The 23911-nt window shown below is 36.7% G+C and overlaps 1 protein-coding gene across 8 annotated transcripts in view; it reads right to left on the reverse strand.

Moving 5' to 3' along the window:
- POSTN (periostin) overlaps positions 1-8511 on the reverse strand; it is a 34369-nt gene extending 25858 nt beyond the window's left edge. For 2 of the 8 annotated variants that reach the window (XM_059996059.1, XM_059996056.1), the window contains exons 1-4: positions 8259-8511; positions 6867-6965; positions 3434-3498; positions 1497-1654 (exon numbers count right to left, since the gene is read on the reverse strand). In XM_059996059.1, the coding sequence (XP_059852042.1) occupies positions 1497-1654; positions 3434-3498; positions 6867-6965; positions 8259-8377 (441 nt within the window). In that variant the 5' untranslated portion in view covers positions 8378-8511. The remainder of the gene's footprint in view (positions 1-1496; positions 1655-3433; positions 3499-6866; positions 6966-8258) is intronic. The other 6 variants (XM_059996058.1, XM_059996063.1, XM_059996062.1 and 3 more) reach the window with 5 other exon arrangements.
- Between the last annotated feature and the right edge of the window lie 15400 nt (positions 8512-23911).

The raw sequence follows: 23911 nt of genomic DNA on the forward strand, positions 1-23911 counted from the left end.
AGACAGGTCTTGCAGGGTAGGTAGACAGGGTAGGGACGGTGTGATGATCATTCTAAGTCCAGCTCCTGGCACAGGGTGAACGTTGGGAAAGCAGAAGTTGTCCATTGTGGTTATTATATGCCTTTACGTTTCTCAGATAATATTAAGAAAGAAATTTTAGAAAGTATATGGGACCATAACATAGAAGACTTTAATGCCCAAGTAAAGAGTAAATTAAACTGGCAATGGGGAGCCATTGAGGCTGTTGTGGGCTTGGAATATAATGATTAGCCTGGGCTTTAGGAAGGTTAATCTGGTGGTAGTGCATAGCAGGAAAAAGACTATTATGAGGATGAAAAATTAGATATGGGTGACTAACAGTAGTTTCTAAGAACTGAAGAGAGGCAAAGTAAGGATAACTCATAATTTTCAAGTTTGAACTCTGAGATTGGTACTGCCAATTATGGAAAAAAGACAGCAGAAAAGCAGTTGTTGATGGGGAGAAAGAAAGTGGCATCTATTTTAGATAACGTTTTGTTTAAAGATACAGATGGTGTATCCAAGGAGAAATATTAAGATAGATGTTAGAAATATTCTCCTGGGATTCAAGAAACACAGATTCCATGGCTCTATGCATTAAAGTGAAAGCTGAAGCCATCAGAAGTGCATCTAAACTTCAGAGTATAGTTCCTGGAAGAGACCTTAATAAGACCCATTCTAAAGGCATGGAAGAAGAGGAGTCTGCAAAAAGGACCAGAGAGGTGGTTAGAGATGTGGTCAAAGACAACCAGAAGAGAGAAAGTTCTATAATGCAAGCAATTAACCTCACAGTTAATGAAGCAAGATAAAATCTAGAAGAATCTGCCTAAGTTTTACTAAGTATTGTATGACTCTAGTAGTAATTATCAGTTCATCTTCATATCAAGTAGAAAGTAGGAATATATTTCTATACCAGTTTTACAGATTTGTATATTGTCATAATTTAGTGTGTTGTAAATCAGATTATGCACAAAAAAGCCTGAAAATTAAATGTATTGCTTACAACCCTTCAATTTAAATATCCACACACGTTTATAAATCTGTCAGTCTCTGAACAGCCATATATATTTACATATAATTAAAATAATAAGTATATGTATAATATAGCTTATTAAAAATTTTAAATTCCACTAGGCTTCTTAACTTGCCTTTCTATGAGATATGTCATTTAAAATTACCTATATTTCTTCACAACCAAAAGGGAAAGAGGAAAGGAGTAAAATAGAATAATGATAAAGTGCTTGTTCAATCCACTATTAGTTTACCTTTATTAGTCCATGAGCCTACTGGGGTGTTATTCCATTTATGGATGTATTAAAATGATTTTCTCCTTACCCTCAATTAACTCATCCTTTTATGTATCCTCATATATGTACGACAGAAAGATATACAATTTCTATTCATTTCCAAGTCAGTAAACCAATTAAAGTATACCAATAGCAGTAAAAAAATTTATATTCATGAAAATAATGAATTACAGAATCCAGGTTGTCCCAAGCCTCGTTACTTGGTGCGAAGTAAGTGAATGACCCCTTTCCTTCGATCTCTTCCCTCAGTTTTGAGACATCAGAATAACGCTGCGTGGTGGTGGCTCCCACAATGCCCAGGGTACCATAAACATGGTCAATAGGCATAACTGAAATAATCAAGAGATGAATAAGTACTTAGGAAAAAATTTCAAGAATGTTATTTTACAATAATTTAACCTTTACGCAAAGCCCCCCAATATATTAAATGATAATTTCAACAATACAGTTCTATAAATCATCAATTTTATGTGAAAGTTGCCTTTTGAATGTCAGATAATAAAGTACTATTGAAAAATATCATTCCATATATCCTTGGTGTTGAGGGAAAATGAATTTTCAATTATTATCCTTGTTTGAGGCTTAGTCTGTTTACATGTCAAATCTGCTATGTCAATATGGTTCAATTACAATTATTAGTAAGTATCTTTGATTATTTCTCTGAAAAACAACAAAAGTTCCTCACTTCTCACTGACAATGGCAAAGGTAATTTATTTTTTCGTGTTGGCTTAAAGCTCCTAAATAGTATAATACTGTTAGGTATAGGGGTGTAATTATACAGATTTGGGTCCCTGAAAGAAATATGTAGACCTGCTTCTTTTCATCATAATTTCAGGAAGGAGGTATAGGGGTGTAATTATACAGATTTGGGTCCCTGAAAGAAATATGTAGACCTGCTTCTTTTCATCATAATTTCAGGAAGGAAATATATAAAAATATCTAATACTTCTAGAATACATCTTCTGAACTTCAGAAGAAAGATTAATATATGAATGTCAGCCTGAAGTTTGGGTGCAGCCAACTTATTTTTTATGACTCTGTCTTATTTAAAATTTAGTATGATTTGGATCATATCATAGGAGAAATGGTTATTACCTTTGTGAATATAGCAAGACTAGGTACACAATTAGTAAATTAAGTCACAAAATCAGGATTTAAAAACACCCCAACAGGATGGGAAAAATGAGTCAAATGTGACAGTTAAATGTCACAGGGTTCCATTTAAGTCCCACGCCTAAGTTAAAAAAAAAAAAACAAATCCCAAAGGAAGACTTGATTTGACAGTATTCATTTAAAAAAGATCTGTAATCAATGTTAATTACTTAAAAATTCAGCATGAGTTAACGATATGACATGGTTACCAATAACATTAACCAAAGTTCAGGAGCCCACCTGCCCCAAACTGAGGTATTTGTCTTAATATTTTCTCAGCTTCCTGGACACACATAGATAGTAGACACCAGTCTTGGATCACAATCAGAAGGAAAAAAAGACTGGATTAGAGGCTTTTCATGGGTTGCTGTCAATTACAGTAAGGACTCCAAAGTCTATATCACATTCAAACTGGGGGCCATGAGCCCAGAGAAGAGAAGATTCTGTTGGGGAAGAGAGGGTAGCTGGAGGAAGGGTGTGATGATTTGTGTTAACTATCTGAATGGCTGTCATTTCAAAGAGGAAATAGATGAACTAATTTTTCTCTAGTTGGCAAGTTACAGGAAACTAACTTTCAATCTGAGAAACGTTATAAAACCAGAGCTGTTGAAGCAGAGAAGATGATGTCTTGCCAAGTAGTCAGCCCATGTTCCTAGACAAATTCAAAGAAAGGGATTTTGTAGTGGCGATTTTTGTTCTTGAAGGAAAGTTGAACTAATTTAAATTTAGAATAAGCTTCTGTTGTCCAGCATTTAGTGTATATGATGTATATTTGAATACTTTATCAACATGATAAAGTCATGATTAACACCAAGATATGGGGGATATATCTTGGATTTATCATGGTGCTAAACACACACACACACACACACAATTGGCTTTGCTATAAGCTACTTCAACTCTTTTTCCTCAAACAAGACAAATTCCTCATTTAATTCAGTAATTGAAACTTTACCTGCTGGGCAGCCTTTCATTCCTTCCATCCTCATATAACCAGGGCAGCATTCATATAACACAGTCCTATACATTGGAAGAAAATTAATATTAAAATGGGAGAACTACAAAGGATATATTTTGACATAAACTTAGCAAAACATATTACTTATTGCCTTGATTTGTTGAGAATTTAGAAATCCAGTTTTTTTGTTTGTTTGTTTATGACATCAAGGTATTTATATTAGCTTGATTTCTCTCTATAGCCTCATGGCATGGTGGAAAAATTCCAGGATCTTGAGCCAGAAGAATGGAGTTTGGTTCCCAGTTCCACTACTTAGTTGATGTGTGACCTTGAGCAAATCATTTAATAAATTTGAGTCTCAGTTTCCCCAACTATTTAACATGAAGGTAGTAGCTAAAATATTTATTCATGGGTAGTTGTGAATCTCAAATAAAACAATGCTTTGGAAATAATTTTGCAAACTATAAATAGCTATAAATGTTTATTAGTATAAGGTTATTAGGAACTAAGAACGTCAGAAAAATTTATTAACTCACTTATAGGTAGTAAAACATGAAACTATAGATGAGAATAAAATTTCTGGCATGGAATATTGGCTTAAGGATAGTTAAAAGATAAGAATATAGAGATAAGTGGGAAACTAAATTTTCAAACTGTTCTCTAATTTTAATATAATTTCAAGAATAGCTGGTATCGGAAACATACACAGACTGTAAGAGAGCCTTATGCAAATATGGTCCCTGAAATAATTTTATTTACATGGCTACCCATAAAAATAAATGTGAATATTTGGATGCCAAGGGATTGATTAAGAATTGCTTATACTTTAGCTTTAGCATATATCATAAACAATAAGAATGAGATACATAATTTTTAGTTCGGGACTAATAATACTTTATGTAAAATAGTAAATAGAAGAAGAAATTGCTAAAGTAGCAAAAATTTCTATAACATATGCTCATATTAATGCACTATATGGTATAGAATTCCAAAACAGGCAATTGCAATTTCAGATGATACTTGAACAATACAGTTGTCTGAGTTAATGCTTTGAAAGCAATGACAACAAAGAAGTATTTTTTCCAGGAAATTTATGCTACACAAAACTCAAAGTTCCCATATTGTCAGTAGGACAAATAAGAGTAAAAAAATCTCATGAATGTGCATATCTCTGAAAGTGGGAAATTTATCTTCATTTTCTGAATAGTATCTAAAATCTCATGGAAATGCCAACTGAAATGTCACTGACATTTTTTTGAAGGAGGTCTACAAAATTCTATATTATTGAGCCAATATATATTGTGGGGAATATCTTAAACCTAGGAAACTTCCTGTTTTTCATTAGACCCACCCAGTTACTTCCCCCAAATCCCCAAAGCAGCTATTCAAACAGAAGATAAACATTTCTGTCAACTGATACATGAAGTCCTAAAGATGACTTTGGAAACTTTAGCAGCTGCAAGCAGATGGCAAATCAGGCATTCTTCCTGTCAATGTTACTGATTCCTTTGGTTGTTTGAAACTAGCAACTAGCGTTTACATTTATTCCAGAGCACAGATGTTAATGTGTTTGTGAAAATGAAGTTAAGGGAAATAAGCTAATATAATTAAACAAAGGAGACACTGTTATATTTCTGGTAAAAAACCAGGCTTCAAAGCAGGAATTTTTTTTTCTTTTTTAATGGAAAGCAAGAAAGAATCTTGGTATAAGCTTTGTACAAGCATCGGCATCTCTAACATATTTAGATGGTTAAAGTAAGATTATATCGGACTTCCTTCACTTCCGGGAAGTGTGTAATAAAAATTTTCCCTAAATATTTCAGAGAGCAGGTCCTTTCTTATGCAGTTAGTGTGCCTTCCAAATAGGCCTCATGGTAACCAAGAATACAAAGAACAAAGCGAGAAAAATCCAGAGCTTTGGAGTTCCCAACTGGGGCCTGACCTAAATCATGGCCAGGATCCCTGTAACTACTGACTTACGCTGTAGTTGTGTGAATGATCCACAAGTCTAGCACATTTATGCAAACTAATAAGAATAATGTCCAGGTCAAAAAGTAACATCGGTTAAAACTCTGTTAAGCCAACATGTGGGAACGGGCAGCAGTGTCCTGTGGGGTCCTAGCCTTGGTTACCATGGGGAGGCACAGTCCAGATAAGGTTATATGCCTTGAATACATGATTCTTAGTAAAATAAAGAGAACCCTATGCATTTTAAATAGGCATCTGCATACGCCTCCTTTTCACACCAGCATATACCCAATTTGCTTAAAGTAGTTTAAATTTAAGTACGATTAATGTTATGAGTTAGAGTTACTTAGTAATTTCACATTAGTTCATTTGTTCATTCATTTTACCTTCAGAAACTCTCCAAGTATTAAATCTGCATTTCACAGGCAAAGAAACAAGACTCCAAAATGTTATGTGATTCCACAGTTAATATTTGTAACCAATATTATTAAGTTAAGAATATGTTTTTTAACAATCCCCCAATCCTTCCACCTATTTAGAGTAACTGAAGTTTAATGATGATGTGCTTCAGATATTCTGGTTCTCAAGTCATCCTTCACTGAGGTTGCTGTCCAGAGTAATAAGAAGCAGGCAGGAGCCATTTCACTGACTGAGGATGACATCTTTAATTTTTTTTTATCTATAATTCAGCTCCTTCATCTTAAAATGAAGAATTTGCACCACATGAGTACTTATCAACCTTTATATGTCTAGGATTATATTTCTTCTACCAATATTTATTAATTGATTAAACCAATAAGCTATCAAGTAATAAAAATGTTTTCCAACTCTAGGTTAATCAGTGAAGTATATAACTAAGTTGAAAAGTAATCATCTTTTTGGCTGTTGAAATAGTAATATAGTGGTGGGTTTCCATTATCACCTTTGGGGACCCCTGGAGATCTGACAGTTTGGGATGGAATGACTGGATTAAATGAAGATATGAAACCTAAGTCCCTTCCAACTTTAAGCTTTGATGAAAACTCTGGGGTAAACTGGTGTACTTTATATAATTTCTAAATGACTGTAGGCAAACATTAATTTTTATCTGAAAACACTGGTATTTCAGATCAATTTGTTCTTCTGGCATTTTTTTAAATAAAATGAGGAAACTGAGGCAAAGAGGTTAATTGACTTGCCTAAGATAAAAGAGGCCAAACCAGGAGTAGAAATGACATAGTCAAACTGTCAGTGATTCTATACCAGATCACATGGCCAGTGCCATAGATTCAGGAATAACATGAGTTCCACTAGTAGAGGGAGAAATTCAGGGAAAATGTCTTTATTCATATGTGATCCATTTTTTTTAAGCTCACAATTTTGCAGAATATTTTCAAGAAGATCATGTGTATGTCCAAGGAAAGACATGGGCATTGTGGTGTTGTCTTTGGAACTGGCACATTAAGGAAAAAATGACACTTACGTTTTCTTCCCACAGATGGCACCTTGATACCAGTTCCTACAAGTGCTAAAGTATTTCCTTTTGGTGCCCAAAATCTGTTGAAGGGCGCAGACATTTGGGCTGGAAGATGGAAGGAAAGAAAGTTAATGTCCTAATGACAACTAGTTTTTCATATCTACATGTCAGATAGTACAAAAAGAAAAAAGTTAATATGTGGATTCGATTATCAAAGATGCAATTCTAAAAAAAGATGTGATTCTAGTCAGCACAAATCTCATTCTGATCCAATCCTCCTGAATCATTGGAAAAACTAAAGTCTATGAGAGACAGAGAGAGAGAGGAAATTATACATCTCTGAGAGTAAAATGCCATTGTTTCAAAAGTTAACCTAATAGAATTAAACAACGTGTCTTATTACTTTTAATAGTAGGTATTTCACTGACACTTTTAAACCAAACATGTGCTCATTTAGGGTTTGGGGGTGGCTTAAGGCTCTGGAACAATGACAGATCAGACAGCAAAATAGACAGGTTTTACTAAGTCCAAGGACACTGTACTCTGTAATTTTCTAGGTAAGCAATCACAGAAGTAAATGAATGCTAAGATTAACTTAAATAATATGGCTGCACAAAGGAAAATTTATTGCTTTGCCTGGAAGTAATTAGATTAAGACATCCTCTGCCAGAATTTTAAGTGTTTTTCTCCCTTAAAAAGAAGGAAGTCTTATTTGCTCTGTAAGGCAAGGGAACTTTGAGGCATTATGAACATCTCTCTGAGACATTATGGATGTAGTGCCAAGAGCCATTTCAAAAATTAATAATAAATTGTTGGTTAAGTTACTAAATTATGTCTGATAACTTTAAAAATGCTAAGTTATAGTTGAGTTTATTCTAAGAAATAAAGTTTTTGCAAATTGTACAGAATGCAAAATTTAAAAGCATTCTTAAATGCTTCAAAAAATTCAGAAAACTGGTTACATTACCTATTAATATTCATAATAAATGAAGTTTTCCCTAACATAATGTGAGATATTTCAAAGCTGTTTACATAATGAGAGTCTCCAACAATAGATTCTTTCATCTTGGAAACCTCATTCTAGAAATTTGGAATCAAATAAAAGCACAAATAAACTGAATCATGAAGAAATGCCCTGTTAAATGTTGTTAATTACATTAAAATCTTACAGTGTTCCATAAAAAGCAATTATACACAAGTTTTTTGGAGAGTAATCCTTAAAGTTTAAGACACATACATCAACCACAGAATACTCATTTTTTCCTTTTTCTTGTTACATTGTAATAAGTAGGAAAAAAAAAAAAAAACCCTGAGGTATAAATAAGGAACTGTATGTAGAATTGTACATATAACAAGCTAAGGGAAAAGAAGGTTTATAAAATCAAACCACTGACTTACCCCTGATCCCGGCCCCTGATACGGCTGTGAGCCAAGATCTTGTCATAATGACCATTGGCATTTGCAGGGTTAACCACAACAAGCAAGAATAGAGAAAATATGGATAAGAGAGGAATCATCTCTGGTCTCTCCGTTGCAGTTAGTCCACGAAGAGAACTGGCAGTGGGCTTTGGAGAGCTCAGAGCTTATATACATGGCAGAGTTCTGGGAGGGAGCTCTGTATCAACCTGGGAATCTGAACTCTCTCCAGAAGACATCAGCAACTTCAAGTTGCCAGCTAGAATCTGCTTTTTCAGCTATGTTTACTGAGCACACTGAGCCTCTTTTTCTTCTCATTATCAAAAGGATATTTACTTTATTTTTATATTATTTATCTTTCTCTTTATTTTTACTACCTGGCTCATTTCATGTTCATATTTCTGTTTTATTCTTTTGTAATTTAGAGGGTTTTTATGGGAAATGATTTTATTTAGATTTTAAGGATCATTCTGTAATACATCCCTTTCAGGGTGCATGTTCCTGTGCTCAATGAGAGTATGATTTGATCTTATCACATCTTGTCATATTCAGTTCACATCAGAACTGAAAGATTATTTTTCACCAGATAACAAAGGTAGATGTAGGTTGGATAATCACAAGGCAGTAATGGCTGTTGATTAAAAACAAATGTTGAATGGACATAAACTTTCACAGAATATGGGACAAGAATTTTAACTTGCTGATGAAACATGTAGGAGGGATCACATTTTCCTTGCAATGTGTAAACCGGGGGGATCCCTCCCATTTCACTTCTCTTTTCAGCTATCAAGGAATAGATAGAGTTAACATAAATCTGGTTCTGTTAAGTTTCCCTAACTTTTGAAGCAAAGCAGGAAAGAAAAACATGTGTCATTTTGTTTTTTCATTACACACAGGGCATGATGTTAACCATTTGACAGCATATCTCTTGGTAACCACAGGACAAAAGCATCCCCTGTTGGAAACAAGTATTACCAGTCTAACTGCAATAGAATAATGCAATACATATTAAGAAACAGGGGCATTGCCAGAATTATTCTTCTTCTGTTTTATTAAGAGTAACCAAAGTCTCTTAATGTTACACAGTGCAATTCCTAGCCAAGGGAATATCCACTCTCACCACTCCACACATGATATGTCAACAATTAGCTAAATAACTACAATGAGTTTCCCTGGATAAATAAGTTACACACTATCCTAAAGTGAAAGTGTAATTCAAATATGTCTTGTTGCAAAGTGCTCCCGCTGTAGTGGCCCATCGGAGTTGTTTCCCCACTGGCAATATAGAGAAATTTTAGACTGAAACTCCATGTTGCCCAATTGGAAGGTCTTTTAGCGAAGGCTGGATTAGGCCAGAGAGGATTCCAAGTATCAGGAGAGTTATATTAAGCTTGCTATAGGATTTTGTCTTGGGGCACTAAAATAATTCTGCAACTTGCTGCTAGTTTAGTAACAAAGTATACAATGTAATAATAAATTCCAAAATATGTTTAGAGGCTTCTTTTCAATTTGAAAATCTTGACATTAAGGTATAGAAAATGAAAGAGCAATTCAAAAGGAGAGCTGGAGAAAAGATGGTAAGAGGTAAATTATATTCTTTCCCTGGTCCCTTGTGGGAAGCAGAGAATTAATCTATCACTTATATTTCTCTGAATGGAATTACTCTAACTTTGCTCGTATGTCACTGTTTTGCTTTATACAATAGGTTTCTATTACTCTTATGTTGCGCAGATAGAAGGTGGTCAGTAATTGCTTATTGAGTAGAATGAAAAGGTTTTTTGAAAATAAGTTCTATCTGATATCAGTATATTAGCTATTAGAACATTATTGATAACAGTTATATAAAAGTCTTCAATTCTAGGCTGGTGAGACATTATAACGTAGATTGCTTATCTTCTAAGATAAAACAGTAGAATTTTGGAATTACAGGAAACAAATCAAACTCAAAATACAGAAATCCCTCCAACATCATCACTGTAAATAGTCATCCACTCTTTACTGAGATGCTCTCTAAGATTAATGCAACCCTTTTCGTTTTAGACAGCTGTAACTGTTAGTAAGCATTTCTGTAATGAAGCTCAAATCTGCTCAGATCCAATGGGGTTTGATTGGAGAGGAAGGAATGAGGTATAGAGAGAGATATAGACTTGGAAAATATGTATCAAGAGTGAAAAAGTTATTTAAATATGGTCCAGAATGATAACAGGTGGACTTGACTTTGAAGATAGGGGTGAAGGCAGAATTAATATGTCATGTTACCTACTTTCTTAACAGTGCCTATAAATTGAAAATATATCGATTATTTTAAAGAACGATTTTGACCTGTGACCTGTGTTCCTGTGACCACAGTTTTATCCACTGGAATGAATGGCTTCCATTCACCCTGACTCCTCCTTTGGTACAAATAGACAAATAATTGCATGAGGAAAGTCGTGAAAATGGAAATGCATTCATAGTTCAAAAGATGACTTCTCCTTCCTGACAGTAGGTAGGGTTTTACTTTTTGTAAAAAGCATTGTATATGCTTATACTATGAAAAGAGTATTCTTAAATCTTTCTTTTCAGAGTTTCAAATAATTGAGTCTTAAATGTATCCATCTCGAGCATCATATTTGGAAGTCAACAAATGCTAGCCCTCAACAAATATTTATATTCAGGGTGAGTAATGCCATCAAAGAGGATCTTGAAAATGAAGGCCAGATTGTACATATAAATTTCATGTAAATTTAGAGGTTGGAGAACATTCCAAGAGAAGGAAAATTTTAGAGTAAATATATTAAAAAAAAAAAAAAAAGGCACTGCAACTTAAAATGCTGAGCCCAGTCCAGAAGGGTGATATTATAAGATATTACATAGTGGGGGAAGTCCAAGCAACTACTTTAGCCAGGATCCTGACTTCAGGGAAGCTAATATGGAACCCTGGTCCATAGCCAACAACTTGGGGCAGGGTGAGGGAAGGAAATAGTTCCGGAGATTGGGAATACTTTCTAAGCTGTAGGGAAAAGTTTAAACATCTTGAGAGGGACACAGTTCTCTCCTTTCTGAGCACTCATCAAGGGTTAATCTCTCACTCCACATAGGACCCTTATTCTTCTGCTTCATGAAAGGATCCTGACCCTGGGTTGGCTATGTAATTTTCTTAACAGTTTGGAGGAAGTTTGAAACCTTGATAATTAAATCTGACTTTCAGGGTTGCAAAGTCTGACCCAGAACTGTAAGTCATTAATGAAAAAGAAATGGTTTATTACACAACCAAGGAAAAATAATGTGTTTGAAAGACAGTGACATTTGTTTCTAGCTATCAGGATCTAACTTACTGGCAGTTTGCAAATTATCCAGTGGATCTTTGTAGCAGCCTCGTAGCCTCTGGAGACTGTGATGTGATTAAAGTATCATGCTTACTATCACCAGCATGTAGCCAACATTAAACTTACCTAACAATCTCTGGGATTAGACATGGCCTATGGATTCAACAAACCTGGATACTCAAGCCAATAGTGGATTTTTTTTTTCTAGGAACCATACTTTTTTTCCCCCAGCTTTATTGAGGCATACTTGACAAATCAAAAATGTATATCTTTAAGGTGTACAACGTGATGATTGGATACACGAATCATTGTGGAATGATTACATACCAAACTATTGGATTTTTAAAACAGAATTTCCTTGGTTTTGAATGATCCAGAGTGGTTATTTCCCCCAGATAATTTAAAATCCCCTGTTTCTTAAATGTATGGTCTGTGGGATCTTGGCGTTTCTTAAGTACTACTTTCCTTTCTTATTGGCCCATTTGGAAACTACAGGTAATAGAATTTACTTCTAAAAGCCGATAAGGCTTTGAAGTTACTGCCACAGTTTCTTGGGGGCACACTTCTCAGTGTCCAAGCACCTTGGCCTGTGAAGTGCGTAGCCTTCCTTGGTACCTGGGTTTGCAGCCTTGTAAACTGAAGTCCCGGCAAAGACCCAGAGATCTTCGCTTCCTTCGAGGAAGAGAAAACCTTTTGTTAAAATGATTAGATTATGCTGAACTCAGCCAACAGTAAAAGGAATTCAGATTAAGCTAAAAATTAAATTTTGTGATTATTTTTCACTCATTAAAACAATCATAACAGCCAAAATACAAAGTAAACATTAAATGATGTCTCTTTAACGTTAATTCATTTAGAAGCGAAAGGGCTTTCTGTGATAAACGTGGGTAGTGTGCCATCTTTCCTTTATACATTTAGACTCTCATTTTCCTTAAAAGCCTATCAAGTGACAGATTTCACTCTCATACTAAGTAACCAATGTAACTATTTGTCCTTCGTTGAGCTGGGTGTGTATTACCAGCATTTTTAATTAGCAGTATTTACTTGTATTTCTCTGGAGACATCTAGTGGAGAAAGTACAGTATATGTTTCAAGAAGCACAGATACAGTCTATTATGTTTTGATTAAAATAATAATATGAAATTGATATGAAAAAATTTAAATAATCTACATGCATTTCAAAATGCCAGACAACTGAAGATTAATGATGGTCTCTTTTTTTTTTTTTGAGTGAAGCCATCTTTATTTTATTTTATTTTTTTTAACCTCTTTATTAGAGTATAATTGCTTTACAATGGTGTGTTAGTTTCTGCTTTCTAACAAAGTGAATCAGTTATACATATACATATGTCACCATATCTCTTCCCTCTTGCATCACCCTCCCTCCCACCCTCCCCATCCTGCCCCTCTAGGTGGTCACAAAGTACTGAGCTGATCTCCATGTGCTATGCGGCTGCTTCCCACTAGCTATTTATTTTACGTTTGGTAGTGTATATATGTCCATGTCACTCTCTCACTTTGTCCCAGCTTACCCTTCCCACTCCCTGTATCCTCAAGTCCATTCTCTAGTAGGTCTGTGTCTTTATTCCCATCTTGCCCGTAGGTCTTTCTGACCTTTTTTTTTTTTTTAGATTCCATATATATGTGTTAGCATACGGTATTTGTTTTTCTCTTTCTGACTTACTTCACTCTGTATGACAGTCACTAGGTCCATCCACCTCACTACAAATAACTCAGTTTCATTCCTTTTTATGGCTGAGTAATATTCCATTGTATATATGTGCCACATCTTCTTTATCCATTCATCCGATGATGGGCACTTAGTTTGTTTCCATCTCCGGGCTATTGTAAATAGAGCTGCAATGAAAATTGTGGTATATGACTCTTTTTGAATTATGGATTTTCAGGGTATATGCCCAGTGGTGGGGTTCCTGGGTCGTATGATAGTTCTATTTTTAGTTTTTTAAGGAACTTCCATACTTCTCCATAGTGGCTGTATCAATTTATATTCCCACCAACAGTGCAAGAGGGTTCCCTTTTATCCACACTCTCTCCAGCATTTTTTGTTTGTAGATTTTTTGATGATGGCCACTCTGACTGATGTGAGGTGATACCTCATTGTAGTTTTGATTTGCATTTGTCTAATGATTAGTGATGTTGAGCATCCTTTCATGTGTTTGTTGGTGATCTGTATATCTTCTTTGGAGAAATGTCTACTTAGACCTTCTGCCTATTTCTGGATTGGGTTGTTTGTTGTTTTCATATTGAGCTGCATGAGCTGCTTGTAGATTTGGAGATTAATCCTTTGTCAGTTGCTTCATTGGCAAATATTTTCTCCCATTCTGAGGGTTGTCTTTTCATCTTGTATATGGTTTCCTTTGCTGTGCAAAAGCTTCTCAATTTCATTAGGTGCCATTTGTTTATTTTTGTTTTTATTTCCATTTCTCTAGGAGGTGGGTCAAAAAGGATCTTGCTGTGATTTATGTCATAGTGTTCTTACACTTAGGTCTTTAATCCATTTTGAGTTTATTTTTGTGTATGCTGTTAAGGAGTGTTCTAATTTCATTCTTTTACATGTAGCTGTCCAGTTTTCCCAGCACCACTTATTGAAGAGGCTGTCTTGTCTCCATGGTATATTCTTGCCTCCTTTATCAAAGATAAGGTGACCATATGTGTGTGGGTTTATCTCTGGGCTTTCTATCCTGTTCCATTGATCTATATTTCTGTTTTTGTGCCAGTACCATGCTGTCTTGATTACTGTAGCTTTGTAGTATAGTCTGAAGTCCGGGAGCCTAATTCCTCCAGCTCTGTTTCTCTTTCTCAAGATTGCTTTGGCTATTCGGGGTCTTTTGTGTTTCCATACAAATTGTGAAATTTTTTGTTCTAGTTCTGTGAAAAATGTCAGTGGTAGTTTGATAGGGATTACATTGAATCTGTAGATTGCTTTGGGTAGTAGAGTCATTTTCACAGTGTTGATTCTTCCAATCCAAGAACATGGCATATCTCTCCATCTATTTGTATCATCTTTAATTTCTTTCATCAATGTCATATAATTTTCTTCATACAGGTCTTTTGTCTCCTTAGGTAGGTTTATTCCTAGATATTTTATTGTTTTTGTTGCAAGGGTAAATGGGAGTGTTTTCTTAATTTCACTTTCAGGTTTTTCATTGTTAGTGTATAGGAATGCAAGAGATTTCTGTGCATTAATTTTGTATCCTGCTGCTTTACCAAATTCATTGATTAGCTCTAGTAGTTTTCTGGTAGCATGTTTAGGATTCTCAATGTATAGTATCATGTCATCTGCAAACAGTGACAGCTTTACTTCTTCTTTTTCAATCTGGATTCCTTTTATTTCTTTTTCTTCTCTGATTGCTGTGGCTAAAACTTCAAAAACTATGTTGAATAATAGTGAGAGTGGACAACCTTGTCTTGTTCCTGATCATAGTGCAAATGGTTTCAGTTTTTCACCATTGAGGACAATGTTGGCTGTGGGTTTGTCATATATGGCCTTTATTATGTTGAGGAAAGTTCCCTCTATGCCTACTTTCTGCAGGGTTTTTATCATAAATGGGTGTTGAATTTTGTCAAAAGCTTTCTTTGCATCTATTGAGACAATCATATGGTTTTTCTCCTTCAATTTGTTAATATGGTGTATCATATTAACAAATGATATACTGAAGAAATTTGCATATACTGAAGAAACCTTGCCTTCCTGGAATAAACCCCATTGATCATGGTGTATGACCCTTTTAATGTGCTGTTGGATTCTGTTTCCTAGTATTTTGTTGAGGATTTTTGCATCTATGTTCATCAGTGATATTGGCCTTTAGTTTTCTTTGTGACATCTTTGTCTGGTTTTGGTCTCAGCGTGATGGTGGCCTCATAAAATGAGTTTGGGAGTGTTCCTCCCTCCACTATATTTTGGAAGAGTTTGAGAAGGATAGGCGTTAGCTCTTCTCTAAGTGTTTGATAGAATTCGCCTGTGAAGCCATCTGGTCCTGGGCTTTTGTTTGTTGGAAGATTTTTAATCACAGTTTCAATTTCAGTGCTTGTGATTGGTCTATTCATATTTTCTACTTCTTCCTGGTTCAGTCTCGGAAGGTTGTGCATTTCTAAGAATTTGTCCATTTCTTCCAGGTTGTCCATTTTATTGGCATATAGCTGCTTGTAGTAATCTCTCATGATCCTTTGTATTTCTGAAGTGTCAGTTGTTACTTCCCCTTTTTCGTTTCTAATTCTGTTGATTTGACTTTCTCCCTTTTTTTCTTGATAAGTCTGGCTAATGGTTTATCAATTTTGTTTATCTTCTCAAAGAACCAGCTTTTTCTTTTATTGATCTTTGCTATCATTTCCTTCATTTCTTTTTCATTTATTTCTGATCTGATCTTTATGATTTCTTTCCTTCTGTTAACTTTCGGGGTTTTTCGTTCTTCTTTCTGTAATTGCTTTAGATGTAAGTTTAGGTTCTTTATTTGAGATGTTTCTTGTTTCTTGAGGTAGGATTGTATTGCTGTAAACTTCCCTCTTAGAACTGCTTTTGCTGCATCCCATAGGTTTTGGGTGGTCGTGTTTTCATTGTCATTTGTTTCTAGGTATTTTATGATTTCCTCTTTGATTTCATCAGTGATCTCTTGGTTATTAAGTAGTGTATTGTTTAGCCTCCATATGTTTGTATTTCTTACAGATTTTTTTCCTGTAATTGATATCTGGTCTCATAATGTTGTGGTCAGAAAAGATACTTGATATGATTTCAATTTTCTTAAATTTACCAACGCTTGATTTTTGCCCCAAGGTATGATCTATCCTGGAGAATGTTCCATGAGCACTTGAGAAGAAAGTGCATTCTGTTGTTTTGGATGGAATGTCCTATAAATATCAATTCAGTCCATTTTGTTTAATGTGTCATTTAAAGCTTGTGTTTCCTAATTTATTTTCATTTTGGATGATCTGTCCATTGGTGAAAGTGGGATGTTAAAGTCCCCTACTATTACTGTCTTCCTGTCGATTTCCCCTTTTATGGCTGTTAGTATTTGCCTTATGTATTGAGGTACTCCTATGGTGGGTGCATAAATATTTACAATTGTTATATCTTCTTCTTGGATTGATCCCTTGATCAGTATGTAGTGTCCTTCTTTGTCTCTTGTAACAGTCATTGTTTTAAAGTACATTTTGTCTGATATGAGAATTGCTACTCAAGCTTTCTTTTCATTTCCATTTGCATGGAACATCTTTTTCCATCCCCTCACTTTCAGTCTGTATGTGTCCCTAGGTCTGAAGTGGGTCTCTTGTAGACAGCATATATACGGGTCTTGTTTTTGTATCCATTCAGCCAGCCTATGTCTTTTGATTGGAGCATTTAATCCATTTACAGTTAAGGTAATTATCAATATGTATGTTCCTATTACCATTTTCTTAATTGTTTTGGGTTTATTATTGTAGGTCTTTTCCTTCTCTTGTGTTTCCTGCCTAGAGAAGTTCCTTTAGCATTTGTTGTAATGCTGGTTTGGTGGTGCTGAATTCTCTTAGCTTTTGCTTGTCTCTAAAGCTTTTAATTTCTCTGTCAAATGTGAATGAGATCCTTGCTGGGTAGAGTAATCATGGTTGTACGTTTTTCTCCTTCATCACTTTAAATACGTCTTTCTACTCTCTTCTGGCTTGCAGAGTTTCTGCTGAAAGATCAGCTGTTAACCTTATGGGGATTTCCTTATGTGTTTGTTGTTTTTCCCTTGCTGCTTTTAATATTTGTTCTTTGTATTTAATTTTTGATAGTTTGATTAATATGTGTCTTGGCGTGTTTCTCCTTGGATTTATCCTGTATGGGACTCTCTGTTCTTCCTGGACTTGATTAACTATTTTCTTTCCCATATTAGCGAAGTTTTCACCTATAGTCTCTTCAAATATTTTCTCAGTCCCTTTCTTTTTCTCTTCTTCTGGGACCCGTATAATTCCAATGTTGGTATATTTAATGTTGTCCCAGAGGTCTCTGAGACTGTCCTCAATTCTTTTCATTCTTTTTTCTTTAACCTGCTCTGCAGTAGTTATTTCCACTATTTTATCTTCCAGGTCACTTATCTGTTCTTCTGCCACAGTTATTCTGCTATTGGTCCCTTCTAGAGAATTTTTAATTTCATTTATTGTGTTGTTCATCACTGTTGGTTTGCTCTTTAGTTCTTCTAGGTCCTTGTTAAACGTTTCTTGTATTTTCTCCATTCTATTTCCAAGATTTTGGATCATCTTTACTATCATTATTCTGAATTCTTTTTCAGGTAGACTGCCTATTTCCTCTTCATTTGTTAGGTCTGCTGGGATTTTATCTTGCTCCTTCATCTTCTGTGTGTTTCTCTGTCTTCTCATTTTGCTTAACTTACTGTGTTTGGGGTCTCCTTTTTGCAGGCTGCAGGTTCATCGTTTCTGTTGTTTTTGGTATCTGTCCCCAGTGGCTAAGGTTGGTTCAGTGGGTTGTGTAGGCTTCCTGGTGGAGGGGACTAGTGCCTGTGTTCTGGTGGATGAGGCTGGATCTTGTCTTTCTGGTGGGCAGGTCCACGTCTGGTGGTGTGTTTTGGGGTGTCTGTGGCCTTATTATGATTTTAGGCAGCCTCTGTGCTAATGGATGGGGTTGTGTTCCTGTCTTGCTAGTTGTTTGGCATAAGATGTCCTGCACTGTAGCTTGCTGGTTGTTGAGTGGAGCTGGGTCTTGGCGTTGAGATGGCGATCTCTGGGAGATTTTCGCCATGTGATATTACGTGGAGCTGGGAAGTCTCTTGTGGACCAGTGTCCTGAACTTGGCTCTCCCACCTCAGTGGCACAGCCCTGACTCCTGGCTGCAGCACCAAGAGCCTGTCCTCCACATGGCTCAGAATAAAAGGGAGGAAAAAAAAAAAAAAGAAAGAAAGAAAGAAAGAAGATAAAATAAAATAAGGTAAAATAGAATAAAATAAAGTTATTAAAATAAAAATTAATTATTAAGAAAAAAAATTTTTAAGTAATATAAAAAAACAAAGCAAAACAGACAGAACCCTAGGACAAATGGTAAAAGCAAAGCTATACAGACAAAATCACATACAGAAGCATACACACTCACAAAAAGAGGGAAAGGGAAAAAATATAAATATATCTTGCTCCCAAAGTCCACCTCCTCAATTTGGGATGATTTGTTGTTTGTTCAGGTATTCCACAGATGCAGGTACATCAAGTTGATTGTGGAGCTTTAATCCGCTGCTCCTGAGGCTGCTGGGAGAGATTTCCCTTTCTCTTCTTTGTTCGCACAGCTCCCGAGGTTCAGCTTTGGATTTGGACCCGCCTCTGGATGTAGGTCGCCTGAGGGCGTCTGTTCTTTGCTCAGACAGGACGGGGTTAAAGGAGCAGCTGAATCGGGGGCTCTGGCTCACTCAGGGCGTGGGGGAGGGAGGGGTACGGATGCGGGGCGAGCCTGCGGTGGCAGAGGCCGGTGTGATGTTGCACCAGCCTGAGGCGTGCCGTGCGTTCTCCCGGGGAAGTTGTCCCTGGATCCTGGGACCCTGGCAGTGGCGGGCTGCACAGGCTCCCGGGAGGGGAGGTGTGGACAGTGACCTGTGCTCGCACACAGGCTTCTTGGTGGCGGCAGCAGCAGCCTTAGCGTCTCGTGCCCGTCTCTGGGGTCCGCGCTGTTAGCCGCGGCCTGCGCCAGTCTCTGGAACTCCTTTAAGCGCGTTCTTAATCCCCTCTCCTTGCGCACCAGGAAACAAAGAGGGAAGAAAAAGTCTTGCCTCTTCGGCAGGTCCAGACCTTTTCCCAGACTCCCTCCCAGCTAGCCGTGGCACACTAGCCCCTTCAGGCTGTGATCACGCCTCCAACCCCAGTCCTCTCCCTGGGATCCAACCTCCGAATCCCGAGCCTCAGCTCGCAGCCCCCGCCCGCCCCGGCGGATGAGCAGAGAAGCCTCTCGGGCTGGTGCGTGCCGGTCGGCACCGATCCTCAGTGCGGGAATCTCTCCGCTTTGCCCTCTGCACCCTTGTTGCTGCGCTCTCCTCCGTGGCTCCGAAGCTTCCCCCCTCCGCCACCCGCATTCTCCACCGGCGAAGGGGCTCCTAGTGTGTGGAAACCTTTCCTCCTTCACAGCTCCCTCCCGGAGGTGCAGGTCCCGTCCCTATTCTTTTGTCTCTGTTTATTCTTTTTTCTTTTGCCCTACCCAGGTACGTGGGGAGTTTCTTGCCTTTTGGGAGGTCTGAGGTCTTCTGCCAGCTTTCAGTAGGTGTTCTGTAGGAGTTGTTCCACATGTAGATGTATTTCTGATGTTTTTGTCGGGAGGAAGGTGATCTCCGCGGCTTAGTCTTCTGCCATCTTGAAGCTCCTCCAATAATGGTCTCATATAAAATATTTTAAAGCTGATTAGATTCAAATCATTTGATTGAATTCAAATTAGATTTATTGTGGTCACCACAATAAATGTTGTCAAATCCGGATAAAAAGTGAAAAATCTGGACTCGTTTTTGTATGTATGTAGCTGAAGAATGAATTGCTTCATTTTTTTATCTGAGTTTTTGTTGTTGTTCTATGCTGACATAGGCTAATGACAAGAATAAGGACTCGTGACTGACTTTTCTAATTCAAGTAAATGATTGGAAGTAATCACTTCCACAGTCTATTTTCACTTATTGGTTCGCCCTCACATTTATACATCCCATATTTCTTATCTCTGGCCTGCCTGATGATATTGACATGTGCTTTTCGTCTTTTCCCTCATTTAGATTTGGATGACTTTGTTTCAGAGGCAATTAAGACCCTAGTCATTGTCTGTCTCCCACTTACAGATAACTTCCAATATTCCTTCAGATCAGATTGTAAGATGAAGGGATGGATAAATTGCTGCTATTAAAAGCACCTGTAGACATCTATCCCTTAAAATACTAGACTTTCAGCATCCCACCTGGCACATTTGGTCTGCTGAAAGATGGTAACACCATCGTTCATAATCATCCATAGATCACCTCCTTCTGTCCCTGAGAAACAGGAATATTCTCAGGTCTCATGCTGAGCTCTCTATCTGCTGATATCTTCTCTGTTTATTTGTCCATGTCGACAGTGTCCTCAAATCCTCATCTTCTGTTTCCAGTGTTTGTACTACATGGTCTATATTCTCTCTCTCTCCACACCTGAGAAGTTTCTTGTACTTCTTCCCAGGAAAATGCTAGCCAATGTTGAGTTACTTCTCATTTTTCAACTATAATCTCTCTGCTATCCACAAAGACATGAATATATTCTGCTCTAAAATTAACTGTGTTTCTCCACTTCTCCAGATATTGATCTTATATGATGAATTTCACTATTGGAGATTCTTTCTTCTTGCTCTCTCCATATATCATGAGAGCTCCCACTTTCCTTGCTCAAATTTACCCAAAAATGTCACTTCTTCTCTAAATACATGCATCTGATGAAGGTTTTTATTCACTACAATTTTCTTATATACAAACTAATCTTGGGGTACTGTGTTAGCACTGTAGGGGAACAAAAATGGAAAAGACCTTCTATTCTTATTTTAACCAATGTCCAAAATTCATTTTTATTCTTGTTCCCAGAGATACCTGTACTTGTGGAAAAAGTGGAATTAGACAAGTCATAGGACCTAAAGTTATGTCTACATGTACAACCTACACAGGGGTTTGGGTGTAATAGCCTCCCAGGATATAATGAACAACAAAAAAGAAGGTGACCTTATTAGAAAGATTTCTAGGGAGAAAAATCATTCAAGTGGACATATAGACTAATTCTATGGTTCTTATTCAGGAAAAAAAAAAGGCTTATAGTAGTTAATGGAAGCCTTTACCTTAAATGAGAAAAGAATTTTTGATTCTTTAAGTCTGCTTTTAATTTTCATAGAAACACACTCACAAGTTGTACATTTTTGCCTTTAGCAAATCATTTGCAGTTTAAGTAAAATAAACTCTTAAGCATGTGGACATTGGTTAAAAAATAACAATAACAGATATTCATTATAATGGCTATATTCATGTACATCAGCAGTGTTTGGAATTCATACACAAAGTGAAATGTGGGAGGAAAACGTTATTTGGGGTGGGCATTGGTAGTGCTGGTGCAATAAGAAAATGTAATAGCCAAGCAGTGAAAAACCATAGAGGCTGTAAATTAATAATTCTTGTCTGAGAGACAATTTTGGGAACTTCAATTTTAAAATAGATTATGTTAATTCTTCAATTGTATTTAAGCATCTATCAGCATATGTCTTTGCCATGCAGCAGTGGCTTTTTCTCCAGCTTTTTTTCCTCCTGCACCCGACGCCCCACCAATCTTACCAAGTTAATAGCCAAGGAGTAATTGTGAAGAACAAACAAATCATTTGCCCAGAATGACTACATTTTGGCCATTTCTGCTTTAACAAAATCCCAGTTGAGGGGAGGAAGCTCAGTTAATTTCTCTGGGAGTTCCAGTTATCTCGCGCTGCCTAACACACCAGTCTAAATTTAGGGGCGTAAAATAGCAACCGATTTATTACATTCATGGTTTCTATGGGTCAGGGGTTCTGACAGTGCACAGTGGGTTTGCCCATAATCCATGCTGCTCTGTGATGTCTGCAGCTTCAGGTGGAGAGACCAGAATGGCAGGGGTAACCCCAAAGACCACCAGCTGCCACCTGGAACCCTTTGTACTGGAGGAGGCTCCACTTCCAGGTTGGCGTCTTCATGCATGTATCCAGCACGTTAGCAAGGAGGACTGGAAAGCTGAGCTCAGCTGGCACTGTCGGCTGGAGCACCTCCCTGTGGCCTCTTCAGCACGGTGGCCTCAGAGTAGTTGGACTTCGTACATGACAGCTCAGTGATCCACCTAACAAACAGAATATACATGTTTTTTAATGAGCTGACTCAGAGCGCACATGGTGATCTTCTACCACATATGCTAATGATTGAAAGTGTCACAAATTAACCCAAACATAAGAGAAGAGCTCATAGACTCCACCCGTCATTGACAGGAGGATAAAAATGCTTGTGACAATGGGAGAATGGCATTTAGGCCCTGGGACTTCTGGTAGACCCTGAAATGCCTACAGAGTCCTCTAATCTGTAGTTAAATTAGATAGTTATGTGGAAGTACCATATATCTAACACTTCCATTTTCTATTTTATTTTTAGAAAAGCATCAGAAGATGATCATGCTGATAGTGCTTTAACTTTCTGTACTCCTGGATTACATTTCTCTTTAGAATTTTGAAGCTTGGATGAAATAGAGTGTAAAACACCTATCCACACAGGCAGGAAATGCTTTGAACTTTTTGAAAGGACACGATTTTTAATAATGGAAGAAAATTTAGAAAATATTTTTGAAATCAGGATACAGAATTCTAAACTGGATAACTTTAGTATTTGAGCATCATACTGCAGATTTAACTGTCTGACCTCTAGTGGTTGCAACTACTTTTTGCAACTGTAAGGAAGATGCATTTCCTTCAGAGACGTGACTAACCTAATTCCTTTGAGATTTTATTGACAAAATAACAGATCCAGGATGTAGCAGATGAAAATATTTTTGGTATAGTAACTAAAGTCCTAAAACATGACTTTTAACTATATATTCAGTGCTAAACCTTTAAAAATGTGAGGGTTTTATAATTACATAGGGAAAAAAATATTTTGACCATTTTCCAGCTAACTTGGGCTCTAAAGTACTATTATATGAAATGTCTAGATTAGTGCTTGTTGACCCTAACTGCACATTAGAATGCCCTGAAGAGCTTTTAAAAATACTGATAGCCAGACCACCACCCCAGAAAATAAATAAATCAATACTTTCCCGAGAAACAATAATAAACAGCCAGGATTGAGAACCACTGGTTCAGATGTTGTGACACAAAGTAAATTAATTTTGTTGTTCCTTTTAAGTTATTTAAAGAAATGCTTTCAGCTTCTAATTAAGTTAGCATGTAAAATCGCTTGAAGAGATAAAATATTTTGAACTCAATACAAAGATGGTATTTTTTGACATTAGTTCAACATAAAGCAATCAGATGAATTTCAGGATTACTTTTGTTTGAGATAGTGTTATATCACTACACACACAGTAGAAAGGGGTGAAGGTGAGATGGATCATATTTGGGGTTTGGCTATGGACTGGAAGTCACCCAAACCATAAAATCTAAAGCAGAGAAGAGAATAAAGGGCTGAATAGGAAAATTCACCCTGCATATGTTCTCAGAACCAGCAGATACACTCTTTCCTCCCCTTCTAAATTCTTCATCCTTCTAATGTCCTCCACTGTCTGATGTAGTCTGAAATTCTACTGTATGAAAGTCTTCTTTTTTTTTTTTAACAGTTTTATCTGTTAAGGAACAACTTCTCT

The sequence above is a fragment of the Delphinus delphis genome, chromosome 18 (genome assembly GCF_949987515.2).
Source record: "Delphinus delphis chromosome 18, mDelDel1.2, whole genome shotgun sequence".
Lineage (NCBI taxonomy): Eukaryota > Metazoa > Chordata > Mammalia > Artiodactyla > Delphinidae > Delphinus > Delphinus delphis.